Raw genomic sequence first — 16117 nt, 5'->3', positions numbered from 1 at the left:
GCAAAGTGAACTAAGTTCGATAACTTTTCTCTTATACCACCATGATTATTTAAAATATCACTACGAACCTGTATGATATCAAAGCATTTCAATTCTTTCAGAATCAACAAGTGCAATTGATAGTCAATAAATATAATCTGCTGAAAAAATTCTGGAGAATCTTTGAAGGTGTTCACTGATTTAGGAAAACAGTTAAAATTCAATGTATTCATATAATTCCCATTTATAGATGCTTCTATTAACATTTTAATTTCGTTTAGTTTACAATCTAAACTATTATATTAACTATTTCAGATAAGAATATTGATTTGGAATTGTTGAAGTAAAGTACTCCATATCTATTTTCACAACACGTATAAATGTCGCATATGATAATGTCGTATGATTGTGATTTTTTACTTACTTCATATAAATTTCCTAACATCTTTCGAATACTTTATATAATCCAGGTAAATCTGCAATTTGAACTACGGAACCAAGGATTTTATCTGTAGCTATGAACTTTTGTTTAAGAGTGGGAAATAAGGTATGTTCTAAGACATGATCAAGCTCATTTCTTTTTACAACATTTACCTGTTTCTCGTATTCTTGGGTCTGCTCACGTTTGTCTGATATACTAGTAGTATCCTCTAGGCTGATTTCATTTGAAATAGACTCAGGCACATACAACAACGAAATTTCTTTTAGTATCCCACTCAAACATTCTTTTTCATCTTCGTAATTTATACGAGACCCTAGTCTATATATGAAATATGGTAATTTTGATAAATACGGCTTAACGTTTCTTAAAAGCAATGGAAGCGTAAGAATTGAAGCCTTCCCATCTTCATTATAAGTAAGCTTTATTTGAAAATACTCCCTAAACATATCCTTCATATGCATTATCTTCAGAATGACGTCTTCTTTTTGTTGCAATTTCTTTTCATCATTTAATGAAGAATCATACAACGGTTCAAGAATTTTATCTAGTGCCAATGGCTCCGTTAACGTAATCTCACCATAATTACAGAATTCAGACAAGCCAGCTTGATAAAAAAATTCGTAAAGTATAGCGGAATAATCGCACATGAATAGTTTCACATCAAATTGGAAACAGCAAAGTCTTCTCAGTTCGTCGATAATACCAATATAAGACGAGTTATTGAATATGTTTGTTAGAGGTTTGTGTACTTTATCTGTTATCTCTTGCCTTAAGCTTAGTATACTCTCAAGGTTAACTTGCATTCTTTTCTTCTCAGATACTTGATATTGTGAATCAAAAGTGAAATTAAGGCTTTGTAAATCTACGCTGTTATTGGCTTTAGCCTGAGTATCCAACCCAGGTTCGATGTATTCATTTTCAGTACTACCGGGAATTCCTTCTTGTGTTGTCTTGGGTTGAGTAAATTCTTTCGTCATTTGTCCATGATAATTACTGTCTGTTTGGCCTGTCAAGAATGTGTTGAGCTTCGATTGTTGTGCATCAACCCGTACTAATTTGTTCTCTTGTCTATATTTCTTTGCTGGTTGTGATATGGATTGATTAAGTGTGTCTTCTCGGGATAATCCTGCAAACTCATCATTTGACCTTTTGAGGTCTTGCCTATTTGATAATACATTTTGCGTTTTAAACTTCCTTGAAGAATCAATACTCGATAACAACTGATGTACTTTTGCACTAATTTTCTCTATTATTTCATCTTCATATAAGAACCTTACCTCTCTTTTAGTGGGGTGAACATTAACATCAAGGTTTTGAGGTTTAATTACCAAACTCAAATACATAAAAGGTTGGTTTCCCTTTGGTAAAAAAAATTGATAAATAGAATTGATAGCCCTTTTCAAAGGATCACAAGTAACTAGTCTATGGTTAATAAAGAAGACTGGTTGAATTTTCTTTTTATTATTATAGTTTGAATTCGTTATGGCTCCCGATACTCTGATCAACCCATATTTTGCTGCATAATCTTCTTCTTCTGTCGGGTCGTTTCCTTTTATTTCCAAATCAATTAATTCGTTAGCAACTTCAGGTCCAAATACTGTACGCATCCTTTCAGTTAGGGACATTGTAGGGCGCGTCACAAGCACTTGATATGATTCACCAAATTTTTTACAGCTAAATCCTACGCCATCTGTATGAACTGCATACCTTCCTATCACATCTAAGATCTTGGAGAACTCGTCATTTTTAGATTTTAATGTCTTTAGTCTGGAAGGAACGTTATAAAACAAATCTTCGACTATAATTTGAGTGCCATCTTTTCCAGCTATAGGCTTAGGTTCGATATTAGATACATCAGGTTTGAAATTTGCATTTGCCAACTTACCATTCAAATAATAAGCCTTGTGTGCTAACGGAGAGGTTTTTGTCTTAGTAATTACAGAAAGCCTTGCGATGTGGGAAATACTCGCTAAAGCTTCTCCTCGAAATCCATATGTTGCAATACTCTCTAAATCTTCAAATTTGGATAACTTTGATGTGGCAAACCGTTCACATAAAAGGCTCATATCATCTTTATCTATACCGTGCCCATTGTCACTTATTTGTAATAGTTTTAATCCACCGTCTTTTATAAGGATGTCAATCATTGTAGATTTAGCATCAATCGAGTTTTCTAGGAGTTCCTTTAAGGCATTCGCTGGCTGTATTATAATTTCTCCTGCAGCAATTCTGTTTACAACAGATGTATCCAAGTGTTTGATCTTTTGCCTCTCATTATCTTCCGTTTCACCCTTATCACTCATATTCAGCATTATTAAACATGAGAATATAATATTACTGCTGGAATTTTATGTGAAGAATTTAAATTCACGCGCACAAGGCTTTATCTTAATCAAATCACAGAAATTGACTAAGCTCATTGAAGAATAAAGCAAAGAAAGAGCCCAAATTGCATGGATTGGATAAAATGGGTCCCAAGCTAGAACCAAGAGTTGAAGGTTCAAACATAGATTTTTCAAGTGGTGCAATAAACAACTCAGAAAATAACGGGAATAAAAGCTCCAGTGATTCAAGCGAAAGTTCATATGATAGTAGTTCTGATGAAAGCCTTAGTGACGGGGAACCTGCAAGAAAAATGCAGAAAACAGATAAAAATACGTTGATGAACAGGTATGAGTTCCTTAAAAGCAAGATGCGAGATGAAAATTCAGAAGCCCATAAAGGTGAAGCTACATCGTTGGTATTAGATCATTTACGAGAGTTGAAAGTCATATATGATATCGTACAAAAGGAGCATAATCGAGACACGAAAGTTCACCTAAAGGATGCAGAAGCATTCATGGATACGTCCAAATTTGCAGCGACGAATGCTAAGAATTTGAAATTTGATGATATGGGAATGTCATTGAGTCAGAAAGACTTTCTTTCTCATTTAAGAAGCTACTTAAACCCTAACGAGGCAACAATAGAAGATGATGCTTATGATGATGATGATACTGAGTCCAGTACTAAAGAGGATACTTTTAACTCTTATAATTGGCTTAAGTTGGGTGCATTATACTACTCGGTAAGTAATAGAGCAGTCGTTACAGATTCTCTCTACGGCCCTTTAGAAACGGAAAGGAAAAGACAGGTTACGAGAACAAGAAATATAGATGACACGAAAAACTCTTTGTCAACAACTGCACAACTGGTTCAAGCAAATGATATTTCAGGAAATGAAGAACAGAATACAGCTCATAAGGTTAAGAATGTATACAGAACTTTTGTGCAAAAGAAAGATGAAGCAGGGGTTAATTTCTTTAAATTTTTTATAAACCCCAATTCATTTGCTCAGTCAATTGAAAATCTATTCTTTACGAGTTTTCTTATCAAAGACGCAAGGTTGAAATTATATTTAAATGAAGAAGGAATACCGATAATTCAGACTGTTGACCCACAGGAATATGAAGTCAGTCAGTTAAATCCCTCCAGTGGGGAATCAAATCACCATATTGCAACATTCGATTATAAAACATGGCAAGGTTTGATAAAAAGATTCAACATAACGGAGTCTTATTTGGAAACGAGGCCAGAAGCGGACGATACATACTCATCTAGTGACAATGATGAAGACGAAACTAATTAATAATGCTTAATAAATGACTTAATCTACTATGTACATATAAATTTATAGATCCAAATTACGTATTGTTTCAACTTCTTCGCCATTCAACTCAACCCACCCATCTACTTTCAATAATTCATTCATTGGCCACTTTCTTATTGGTAAAATACTCAAATCCGATTTAACTTTCAATTTTTCAAAGATCTCAATACCTGCAACTCCTATCATAATAGCATTGTCGGTACATAATGCCAAATCAGGGAAATGAAAATTAAGAACATGATCTGAAGTGTTGGTCAAATTACTGTAATTCAAATTATTATAAAGCTTATTTCTTAATTTTTCATTCGCTGCTACTCCTCCAGAGCATATAAAATCTTCAACTCCCTTGAATTTTCCGTCTGCTTTTGCGTAGCTCTCTTTATCAATACCATGCTTAATAAATGCGATATTTATTCTGTTAATTATGTGATCAAAAACCAATTCCTGAAGCTTGAATGCAATAAACATATTAGTCACTTCATCAAAGTCCTTACTTTTGAAATATTTCGTCCTATAACCTTGGATTGTACTTAAAAATGATGCAAAGGAAAATTCTAAATTTTCAGGTATCTTCAGGTGTTTAGGGCTTCTTAGAGGAAGCGAAAGCTGAAAACTAAATTCATTATCTCTTGAATTTGTATTTATGTTTTCAAATCTTTCTTTCAAAGCTTCGGGAATAGAATTAACATACTTTTCTAATTCTTTTCCCAACATGTTTCCAACCAAACCCAATTCCCTGGCACACTTGTCAATAGAATCTCCAGCTGCAATATCTACTGTATTAATAATTATCTCATGTTCCGTAAGAGATTTCAGAAATACAAGCATTGTATGGCCACCACTACAAAGTAAACTTAAAAACGGGTATTTGGGAGCTCCCATTTCAGGTTGTTGGTTCTTAGGTAAATTTGCTATCAAAATGTGGCCTAACATATGATGTACTCCGATCAAGGGTTTATTCCAACTCATGGCGAGTCCTTTGGCAAATTGTAAACTAGCACTTAACGAGCCTACCATACCAGGGCCTCGTGTGCAGCATATTAAATCTGGCGGTGAAGAAGAATTAAGATTGTGTTTCTTACAGAATCTAGAGACCAAATTTGCAACCGTAAACTGGTGAAATTCGTGTGCATCTGTGGGAATAATTCCACCGGTCCCTGAAGAGTTCAATGTCTCCTTGAATTGGTCTATAACCTTTGGTGGTTGATCTTTCGAATATTTATCAAGAAGAGCGACACATGCATCATCGCAAGATGACTCAAGTGCCAAAACCATGTACGGCCTACCACCATTAACCCTACCAATCCTTTTTGGTAAGTTCCTTTTCAATAATCTTGATCGTATCATATCATATCACTTATTCTTATGTGATTATATCCGATTCTATTGACTCGGAATAAATTTAATATCTTTGATATTGCATAAAACAAAGGACAAATAAATATCCTTCCAAATTTACGTAGTAAATATGTAGTAAAATACGATTATTCCTTCACTACTTGAGCTAACGCTTATCCAAATGCTGTCAAAAACGTTATGACTTCAAACGGTTAAAGATGGAAATAATTATATGGCTATAAGTCCGGTATATAGTGAAGATGAAAATCATCAAATTACGTAGCGACGAAAAATGCTATCAAATGCTAAGGAAAAGATCATATTTCATAAAAAGTTTGTCTATATTACTTAATAGTGTCTCATTGGAGACTTTTAGAATAATTAACGAATAATAAGATATAAAGAAGATATTTTATACTTTTGGCGTTTATTTCACCTTAAATAATAGTATCCAAGGTAATAGTTAACTTGATGGGAATATCAAAAAGCTTAAAATCAAATCGATAAATTTAATTCAGGATAACATAGATTTTTGTTTGAACTTAAGAGCAGTAAAATCATCATTATAGAGGTAAACATACTGTTGTATAGACAAGAAGTAAAAAAACAAACTTAAAAAACTTAATATTTAAATCCATCATGTCGCAGGTATATACATCATCCACTATACCGTTAAGTTTCAATCCACAACATGACGGGCATCTGCAATGGCAGCATATCCCTCCTAGTTCTTCAGGAAGTACGCCATCCGAGTCTGAATCATTTTTGGATAACGCATCGCCAATCATTAATTGTATGTTAGCTGGTGGTTTTGGGGGAATAGTTGGAGATTCTGCTATGCACTCTTTAGACACAGTCAAAACGAGACAACAAGGATTTCTGTATCAGCTTAAATATAGAAGCATGATACCAGCATATTTGACAATTTTCAAAGAAGAGGGATTTTTTAGAGGCTTGTACGGAGGATATACCCCAGCCATTCTCGGTTCTTTTCCTTCTACGGCTGCATTCTTTGGGACCTATGAATATACCAAAAGAAGGCTTATCAATGACTTCTACTTCAACGAAACTATCTCTTATTTCATTGCCGGTGTCTTAGGAGACTTGGCTTCAAGTGTTTTCTATGTTCCATCAGAAGTCTTAAAGACAAGATTGCAATTACAAGGAAAATACAACAATCCATATACCAAAGGATGTGGTTACAATTATAAAGGTTTAACAAATGCGGTTACGTCAATATGGAAAAAGGAGGGGCCTTCAACCTTGGTTTTTGGATATAAAGAAACATTATTCAGGGATTTACCATTTAGTGCCTTACAATTTGCATTTTATGAGAAAATTAGGCAGTTCGCCATCTATTATCATAAATCAGACGATTTACCGGTTTCAATAGAGTTATTCACAGGTGCCTCGGCCGGTGGATTGGCTGGTATTTTAACAACGCCGTTAGATGTTATCAAAACTAGAATTCAAACTGCAACCACAACTACAGCCGCTGCATCTCTGGAGAAGTTGACAAAGAATCCCCCCAACATAAATCCAATATTCAAAATATTAGATAAGTCATCAACAATAAAAGCTTTAAGATCGATCTATAAAATTGAAGGGGTATTTGGATTATTCTCCGGTGTTGGACCTAGGTTTATTTGGACAGGAATTCAAAGTTCTATCATGTTGTTATTGTATCAAGTTGCACTTAAAAAATTTGACCAATATTTGGAGTCAGGATTGACAAATTGATGACTCCCCCACATGACCATTTAGACTTTGTAAATTAGATATTCACTGTAAATACATTAGAATCACATACATATACATATTTATTGTTTTATACAAAAGAATCCTCTAATCTTTAATCAAAGAGTTGCAAATACAATTTTTGATGCTCTGCTTTATAAAGTCATGTGATGGCTAAAATATTTCAGTATCGATATTTTGACCTTTCTTAAATCATAGGGTATATTTATCAAATCAAGTAATATAATGGCAACGTCTCAGCAGCAGGATTTGGTGTTCTTTAACGACAATTCATTGATTTCAAATGGAATATTAAAGTCCTCGTCGTCACACTGCTCGATAATTTCACATGTACAAGGTACCTCTCCTACATGGTTAATTAATTCGCTACTTGAAAATTCATTAATTGGAACTGCTTGTCTTGTTAATAACGATCTTAATAGAAAGATTCCTGATAGATCAGAAGTTTATTTTATCTCATTTTCCCATCCAAAGGACTTTTATATCAAAAATTGTAAGAAAAATGGATTAGATCTATCATTATTATCGAACTTCAAATTTATTGACTGCTTTAGTGATTTATTTTTAAACAAGATTAAAAACCCAAACAAAGCTTCAGGTGAAGTATCCAAGTTATTTGAAAATATCATCAATGAAATTAATGCCAGCGGTAATACTAATAAAGTTATATTTATCGAATCAATAGAAATCTTATTAGCAGCTACCAATATTGAAAGTAAGGAGCTTTTGAAGCAATGCTTCAAAATAAATAAATTATGTCGTCAACTATTTGTGATAGTAGCGCAAGACTACCCTCAGGTGATTGATTTATCGGCAAGTATACCTCAAGACTCGGTGTTTAAGATTTCAGATTTCTTACTGAAGCTCTACCATAGATCCCAATTGAATCTTAATTTACAGCCATTACCTACTGGAAGAGCAAATGATATTACGGGTTGTATAACAATATCAAAAGGAGCAATTCCCTACGAAAATATTGAAGGCGTGGAAGTTATCGAAAAAGAATACATTTATTATGTCAATAAAGAATCTAGTATTAAATTATTTTTCCGCTAGTGTTTTTAAGATTATCCTTTCTTTCTGTGTATATTATATAAATCATCTAATGCAAATTCAATTGAGCATCTAGCCCATAACAATGGAAATAATGGCCAGACAGACCTCTCGCCCACTAAAATCCAGTATGGAATATTCTCCATAGTCTTATGTACATCGAAAACTCTTCCAAAGTCCTTAACGAGATATCTTAATTCTGGAACAATTGAAATTTCTCTAATGTTAGTCAATGATTGAGGGGTCGATGGCTTCTCATCAATACAAAATCTTTTGATTAGATCCGATAAAAGACCTAGCTTATTCATTACCTCTAACCTATGTTGAATTTCCATACCCAATAGGTTTTTTATTAATTTCATAAAATTATAACTCGTGTCTTTAGCATACTTTTCCATATCATTGACAGAAGTTTTGTTCTTATCCAACACGGGTGGCTTATTTTCATCAATAATTATTTGATTATTAAATTTAGATTTCATGCTCTTTTCACTTCCTTCACGATTGTAACGCACTTTACCATAGGAGTTATGATAATGCTTCAAATCGTTACTTATTAAAGGTGCTAGATATGGACGGGCCAAGCTAATTATGAAATGGTTTACATTGAATAATTCTGTCAACCTGGTATAAGGAGAACTTTCCTTTAAGTGGTAATTATAACTTGTGTTATCATTGTAACCATTTTTACTTCCTGAATCATTAGAATTTGGTTGGTTACTGGGATGATCATCCTTTTTTCTATTTGATGCCCGGAAATACTGTTGCAGGTAGCTCACATCTTGTGGTTTCAAAAATACGACATCGAAATCTGGAACCTTAGGAACAATTTGATTATTAAAATCCTTAACATAGAGCTGGACATTATCGGAAAGCACACCTGTACCAATAGAAGCGTAAATAGCAGTCCAGATTATTACATTCGGAGCCGTTATGTAATTCAATAACGACGTTACAGACTGGTGGGTTGGATGAACAACAATATTTAAAATCTTTTCAGTCTTCAAATACGCTTCTTCAAATGTTAAGTCTCCGATGGTGTCTCGAACAAACTTCAAGAATATCAATATATCTTGTGAATAACCTTTCTTAACAACATTTTCAATCACATTACCATACCTTTCATCCACATCGTGATTCAATCTATCGATATCAGCAATCACGTCAGCGATGTTAATTAATATGGGAATTAATTCTTGATCAGTCAAAGTACAGACTAATGATGCCACCGCAGCACCTATGGCACTTCCTCCAATTATTCTAGGTAAAAGTCCTTTAAAGTATAACGCTTTGACGACACCTAGATGGCAAAGACCAAACAAAGAACCTCCTTGTAATAAAAGTGCAGTACAACCGAAGGATTGTCTTGCATCGTGAAAAAAATCTAACTTCAACTGTTTGCTATTCATAATAAACTCATCATTGTCTCTTTCAGATGGAGCATTTATGGACTCGTTTAAATAATTGAGGCAGTTCAATACCTCAGTAATATACTCCTCTATCTTGAATTTAGTCCCTAAGTAAGATTTTGTATATAGTCTCTTTTGAGATAAACCACCAAAATTTCTAATTAATCCAGACCGAAACAAAGAGATAATCAACTGTGAATCCTGATTCAATCTTGCCTCACGTAATAGCTTTAACCTATCATCAATAAGAATATAATCATAATGTTTGGAAATAAAATTCTGTCTCCACAAGTCCATATTTGTTAATTTATCAATCTCAGCAGCTATTTTTTTCCATTCATTGTAACTCAGAGCATTCTTCAACTGTTTTAAATACTCTTTGAAGGGATCTTTAGTGTTATAAAACTGATATAGCTTTTTTACCCAAAAGAAACAAATATCGACTATGAAGTCAATAATTACCCATATAAATAAAGGGGTGTGGTTAATTACTAACGCTATAATAGGAATAATAATTGACCTAAATAAATTACTAAACATTATCGTTGTAATCTGTGCATTTCTTTATTGTTGAAAAGAGTTGAAGGGTAAAAGTAATTATGTCTCTACTAAATTTTACAGCAATAGTAAGTGAAATTGTTATGAGGTAGTTTCTCTTATCTATAGCATGTGATCGCGGCAAAAAAAAATATAATTGATTATGCTAACATTATTTACTCATTACCCGATGATTTCATCAACTTCTTACCACGGTTGAAAAACCTTTTACCTAGACTTGAAGCTTGCAATCCGGAAGTTTCTACTTTATCTCTAACAATTGAAACCTTACTTCTAATCGACGCGTGTCTTCTAATATCATTATGAGCAGCATTTTGGTACGCTTGAGTAGCAATTTTACCTATATGAATATTCGAAGCATCCTCGGATTGTCTCAAAGATTCATTTAGCCAATTCAGTAAGCCTGTTTCATAATCAGTTTCTTTTTGAAGTGCATCCTTAAGCAAACGAATTCGATCTATAGGTTGAGATGTTGCCATAATACTCTTCCAATTGTAAAGATTATACGGTTGTGGAGTAAAATTTCTACTTGTGGATTGAATTGTTGTGCCTTCCGAGGATGTACTACCCAAACTTTTCTTAAAGTCTGCTATTGGTTCTTCGCTGTTGGCAAACGATGACTTTGATTTGGAACTTGTGATTTCACTCTCTTCGGCATCTGTCGTACTTGGCCCTAAGAGACTAGCATATTTCTGTGTTGTTTCTTGAGCAGTTTTACCCAAATCGTCCTTCGAACTAATTGGCGTAACCTTCTCTTCTTTAAATACCTGCGGGTGGTAATGATGCTCTTTCAAGACAGAGTCTGTTGTGTTGATGGTTTTAGTTAAATCAAGACTGTTATCACTATCATTCATCGTAGAATCATGGTTGTCGGGATCTTCATCAATACTTGGTAATGCCGCATCAATAGTCTCAGGTACTGAAACGGAACTTGAGTTGGATACAGAATCAAATGAAGCTCCTGAGACCGTTCTCATCTTCGTGAACTTGTTGTAACTACTATTAGAATCTGCATAAGGGTTGAAATTTATGTGTGATTCGTTATCATTGTCATTAATAAATTGATCACGATAGTTATTGGTATTTGGTTTCCAATTTCCCATACTTATAGTGTTAGCGCTCATCGTAGAAATTCTCCTCGAAATATCTTCTTCTTCCTTGTTAGAGTCCGCTTGTTTTGGAGCTTCTTCCTTTTGGCCAGCAGATTGGGCAGCGTCAAAAGAAAAGCTTCCAGTAGATAAAGACCCTGAGGATGCAGCGGAAACAACTGGATTCAAGTTAGTTTCTAAGTCATGATTTTCATTATCATCACCTTCAGGGACATTTGATAATCTGGCAGCTCCTGAATCTACCAGATTTAAGTCCAAATTCTTATTACTTCCATCATCATTCATGTATCCACTCACAGCATCCGCAATATTCGTGTAATCAACTGAAACCAATCCATTTCTATTTGTGCTTGTGGTAGTTGAACCGGGTGGTGGTTTTCTTATTGACCGCCTATGACCCGTTAACCCTGAAACAAAATCTTCGTGTCCTTTTATCTCATCCCCAAATGATAATGGGGCGATAGGCGTTGGCGGTTGTGAATCTTCTTCTGGTTCATCCTGTAAGACATTTTGAATATTTAAGCCCTTGTGGTTTTCTCCATCATAATGGCTAAATGAGTTATTTTCAAAGTCTGGTAACGAAATGTTCTGTAACGAATCCATATTGAGAAATAATTCATCCTGTGCAGATGATTCATTTCGAGTTGAAATATCTGCTCGATCTTCTTTATGCCCGACAATCGAAGCATTTTGTAAATCTTTTATTAAGTTATCTAAAGCATCAGTCTTATTCTTACGACTAGAATCCGTTTCTTCGTTCAAATCATCGGAATTAACTTTTTCATCTTCAATTGGAGGTTTTTCATCTTCACTCTCTGTCTTGTCGCTGTCTTTTTGACTATTATAGCCCCAATCATCATCACTGCTATTGTCATCGTCATCATATGTTTTCTTATCAATGGATAAAACTAAAGGGGCGGGAGTCTCCGTTGATTTGTTTTCATTCGAGTTCGTGACTTCATTATCTGATTGTGTGTCCAACTGTTCATTATTTGGATCCAAATACTTCTCCGACTGATCTTGTTGAGTTTTATGGTTTGTATCAACAGGCATATTATCAGAGTATCCACTTTCATCTGCATATGTACCAAATTTTCCAATATCTCTTACATTCAAGTCTGATGGCTCATTCTGGATAGAATCTGCGTCAGAAAGATAACTTCGATCGGACTTTGGAGTCTCGCCTACGAAGTTACTTGTTCTATCCGTCGTATTGAAAGTAGGTGTTGGTGGAAGCAAATCTGACTGCTCATAATGCCTATTGTGTGTGGTTACAGTCTGATTTACAGGCATTCCTGACAACTCGCTTGTTTTATCATCATTTTTACTCGATGGTTGTTTAGATTGTAAATTTGTTTCATTATTGTCAAAAACAAAATCCTCGCTAGCATTCTTCTCATATGGCTCATTTATTTCATCCATAATCTCTGGACCTTCTTCATCTTCACTGGAAGAATCCTCTGAAGTATACCGCCGCGTTCTTAGTTTATCGATAGACAATACTAAGTTCGGATTTTGAATATCCCTGTCTCCTTCAGGGGTATCAAATTGGTCCAATTGACAAACATCTGTATGCTTATGCTGCTCTTTCTCTTCTTTGATGCTGGCGCTTTGTTCATCCCCTGTTCTAGTTTGAGATTCGGAATGTCCAAGTTCTGATTCATTACCTGACTCATAGTCATAATCATAATCATCACCCCACTCATCACCATAAGTAGGAATAGATGCTTTAACCCATCTCGTGGATTGATTTCTTCCAAATTTATCAGACATCCTAAACTTACGTCTTAAAGGTATCTAAAATATGGACTCCATCACTATTAATAGGCGTATTCATTTTTATGCGTGTTTTATTTTCATTCTGTCATTAGACACGACTCTACTTATCTTTATAAAAATCCCAACTGTATATTTAAATTTTACTATAAAACAAACTCTACATTATGAACTGTAAATTCATATCCTGTGGATGTGAACAACTCAATTGAGGCTTCTGTGAGTACTTGCTTTTCAATAAGGTTCTCATGTTATTCAACAATGACAAGTAAGATTGGTTTGGCATCTCATTCATAGTCTTAATGAAAGACCAACTCATTGCCCCCGTACTTTGACCCGCTTCATTGGCATCTGCACTTGTTTGATCATCCTTACAACCAGAAATAGAAATAACATCGGCTGGCGAAGCTTTCATTCTAATAACTTGGTCTTTATTAGTACTTGCCAGATTTGATATTTTCTTGACAATCCCAGAAAGCGACGAAATAGCACCGCCAATGTTACCACTTTCGTAAGAAAGGAATGCATTAAATGCACCAGTACCAGCATCTTTCAATAAATTTGGTTCCTTGACAACCCCCTTTGTAGAATAGACATAAGGAAGATCTAACGCAGTCCCTGAGTGGCACGAATCATACAAAGCAGTTAATCTACATCCTTGTGGTAACGGTCTCACCATGATTTCATGCATAATATCATCAACGATGTGTCCATTGACTTCAAAATCAAGAGGATAAATAACATCATCAAGACCACTTTCTTCATCCCCGTCTAAATCTTTAGTAACCCCACCGTGGCCCGAGTAATGGAAAACTAACGAATCATTAGGTCTGGCATCTTTAACTAACCATTGCATAGCTCTAATAATGTTTTCTTTGGTAGGAATACGAGCTCTTTGGTTTTGGTCGTCTGTCAAAATAACCATGTCATCGTATGAATATCCGAAGTGTTGGTTCAAGAAATTACTCATATTTTTGACATCATTGATGCACCCACGCAACTGGTTCTTACTGCCAGTATAATTAATACCAACTAATAATGCCTTCTTTTTACCGTTACAGTTCGAGTACTGGAAAGTCATACCAGTATTTTGGCCGAAATTTTGAGGTGCTGATGGCGGTGGTCCAGTCGGATTTGGATTGCCTCTACCCTGACCAAAGTGCTGCGCTGGGTAACCTTGCTGTTGCTGTTGTGAATACCCTTGTTGTTGTGGATAACCTTGTTGTTGTTGTTGTGGATACCCTTGTTGTTGTTGTTGTGGATACCCTTGTTGTTGATATCCTTGCGGTGGATATTGGCCTTGTGGTGCATATCTTTGTGGTGGATACTGTCCTTGTGGTGCATATCCTTGAGGTGCTCCCGGTGGTGGACCATATTGGTATCCATTAGGTGGTGGCCCTGGTGGTGGTGCACCATATTGATATCCATTTGGTGGAGGTCCCTGTGATGGAGCCTGTTGATTATATGTTTTTCTTCCTGATCCTGGGAACATTATTCAATTCTTCTTCTATAGGGTGTATAAAATATACAGATAATAACAGAACACCGTTTTAATGAAATAGTTCACTCGCGTGCGTGTGCTGCATCAATTTTTACGTCATAAAATATTCTATTATAGCCAACGCTAGATAGATACTATATATATGTATATATAAAGGAAACGGGATAAAACTTCATAACTTTGAGTTTGGATCGCTGTTTTGTTGCTTGACAACACTTGGGTATAAATCACCCATGTACAGACCAATATGCCATGCAGCACCATCTACAACCTGAATCGTTCCTGTTACGTAACTTGCAGCAGGGGAGAATAAATATACGGTGGACTCAGCAATGTCTCTAGCAGTACCTAATCTTTGTAAAGGAACCTTCTTTTCCAAAGGAGGACCACCTGGAGGAGCTAATCTAGCGAAGCCCTCGGTGCCATCAATGAGACCTGGGGCAATACAATTAGAGCGAATACCAATTGGGCCTAGTTCCACAGCCAATGCGTTGGATAACGCATCAACACCTGCCTTAGCTGCTCCGACATGTGATTGGAAAGGAACACCATAGTAATGTAATGTGGCACTGACGAATATAATGGACCCTTTGTTTTTTCTCAATTGATCAAAACAAGCTTTGACAGTATTAAAAGATCCTAACAAATCAATAGATATAACAGACTTAAACGCATTAGATGACAAATGATTGAAATCGGCAATAAAATTACCAGCAGCTCCGGCAATGACAAAATCAATTCTACCCAATTCATTGACTGTCTTCTCAACTGCGCCGACGATACTGTTGATATCTCTAACATCAACATTTCCGACACCTAAAACCTTTGCCCCCGGTCTCAATTGCTCAATCTCTTTAGCTGCCTTTGTTGTTTTCTCTGGGTTTCTACCTATAATAGCAGCATTAGCACCTAACAAGACCATGGCTTCGGTTTGAACACGACAAATTGTTCCAGCCCCTCCAGTTACGAATATCACTTTTCCTTTGAAAAGATCAGCTTTCCATGCACTATTTTCTACGAATGATTTATCTAATGAGGCCATTTTATCGTTTTATGTTTGAATTAATTCTCCTAATGAATTATTCAAAGCGCATATCAGCTAAATATATTTAAGTAGCCTGCGGGGGAGAACTTACTCGTTTGGCTGTGTGCCGGAATAATCACATATGATAATTGTGCCCAAAGTTGGACCACGGTTGATAACTAACGATAAATGATTCTCAGAAGCAGAAGACTTTAATCTTCTCCAAAGTCTGATAAAGATAATTATTTACATATGCTGGGCTTATCATGTTTGAAGCCGTATCAAGCAGAAGAATATAGTATAATAACACACTAGAGAGTGGTCTGCGGCCACACTCTCAATGTCTCTGTGGATATCCATGAGTAATGCTCATAATGGTTTGCGCCATATATTGAATATTGGTACTATGTTCGTTGAGCATTGAATTCTTTTGATATTCAATTTCACTGAAACATATCACATTCAGTATTTTGCAACAACTTAAGAGTACATACGGGTATATATTTATCAGACTTTTAATG

General features: G+C 35.3%; 9 protein-coding genes across 9 annotated transcripts; 3 read left to right on the top strand and 6 right to left on the bottom strand.

The window, feature by feature from the left end:
- Positions 1-417: 417 nt before the first annotated feature.
- Positions 418-2724, bottom strand: MLH1 (mismatch repair ATPase; the record flags this gene model as incomplete). The annotated part of the gene is made up of 1 exon (XM_015614179.1): positions 418-2724. The coding sequence occupies one exon, from the start codon at positions 2722-2724 to the stop codon at positions 418-420; it is 2307 nt and encodes a 768-aa protein (XP_015465001.1).
- A 164-nt stretch (positions 2725-2888) lies between these two features.
- AC631_05349 (Smc5-Smc6 complex subunit) lies at positions 2889-4049 on the top strand (the record flags this gene model as incomplete). The annotated part of the gene is made up of 1 exon (XM_015614178.1): positions 2889-4049. One exon carries the CDS (start codon positions 2889-2891, stop codon positions 4047-4049), a length of 1161 nt encoding a protein of 386 aa, XP_015465000.1.
- Positions 4050-4091: 42 nt separating this feature from the next.
- On the bottom strand, positions 4092-5417 carry AC631_05348 (putative N(6)-L-threonylcarbamoyladenine synthase; the record flags this gene model as incomplete). Its single annotated transcript, XM_015614177.1, has 1 exon — positions 4092-5417. The coding sequence occupies one exon, from the start codon at positions 5415-5417 to the stop codon at positions 4092-4094; it is 1326 nt and encodes a 441-aa protein (XP_015464999.1).
- A 630-nt stretch (positions 5418-6047) lies between these two features.
- On the top strand, positions 6048-7148 carry AC631_05347 (uncharacterized protein; the record flags this gene model as incomplete). Its single annotated transcript, XM_015614176.1, has 1 exon — positions 6048-7148. One exon carries the CDS (start codon positions 6048-6050, stop codon positions 7146-7148), a length of 1101 nt encoding a protein of 366 aa, XP_015464998.1.
- Positions 7149-7391: 243 nt separating this feature from the next.
- AC631_05346 (Elongator subunit) lies at positions 7392-8222 on the top strand (the record flags this gene model as incomplete). The annotated part of the gene is made up of 1 exon (XM_015614175.1): positions 7392-8222. The coding sequence occupies one exon, from the start codon at positions 7392-7394 to the stop codon at positions 8220-8222; it is 831 nt and encodes a 276-aa protein (XP_015464997.1).
- Positions 8223-8233: 11 nt separating this feature from the next.
- Positions 8234-10168, bottom strand: AC631_05345 (bifunctional triglyceride lipase/lysophosphatidylethanolamine acyltransferase; the record flags this gene model as incomplete). Its single annotated transcript, XM_015614174.1, has 1 exon — positions 8234-10168. One exon carries the CDS (start codon positions 10166-10168, stop codon positions 8234-8236), a length of 1935 nt encoding a protein of 644 aa, XP_015464996.1.
- Positions 10169-10341: 173 nt separating this feature from the next.
- On the bottom strand, positions 10342-13068 carry AC631_05344 (uncharacterized protein; the record flags this gene model as incomplete). Its single annotated transcript, XM_015614173.1, has 1 exon — positions 10342-13068. One exon carries the CDS (start codon positions 13066-13068, stop codon positions 10342-10344), a length of 2727 nt encoding a protein of 908 aa, XP_015464995.1.
- A 163-nt stretch (positions 13069-13231) lies between these two features.
- On the bottom strand, positions 13232-14563 carry MCA1 (Ca(2+)-dependent cysteine protease; the record flags this gene model as incomplete). The annotated part of the gene is made up of 1 exon (XM_015614172.1): positions 13232-14563. The coding sequence occupies one exon, from the start codon at positions 14561-14563 to the stop codon at positions 13232-13234; it is 1332 nt and encodes a 443-aa protein (XP_015464994.1).
- A 181-nt stretch (positions 14564-14744) lies between these two features.
- Positions 14745-15614, bottom strand: SPS20 (Sps20p; the record flags this gene model as incomplete). Its single annotated transcript, XM_015614171.1, has 1 exon — positions 14745-15614. The coding sequence occupies one exon, from the start codon at positions 15612-15614 to the stop codon at positions 14745-14747; it is 870 nt and encodes a 289-aa protein (XP_015464993.1).
- Between the last annotated feature and the right edge of the window lie 503 nt (positions 15615-16117).

The sequence above is a fragment of the Debaryomyces fabryi genome (genome assembly GCF_001447935.2).
Source record: "Debaryomyces fabryi strain CBS 789 chromosome Unknown contig00196, whole genome shotgun sequence".
NCBI lineage: Eukaryota > Fungi > Ascomycota > Pichiomycetes > Serinales > Debaryomycetaceae > Debaryomyces > Debaryomyces fabryi.
The sequence above is the reverse complement of the archived record's forward strand: the minus strand, read 5'-3'. Positions and strand labels throughout refer to the sequence as shown.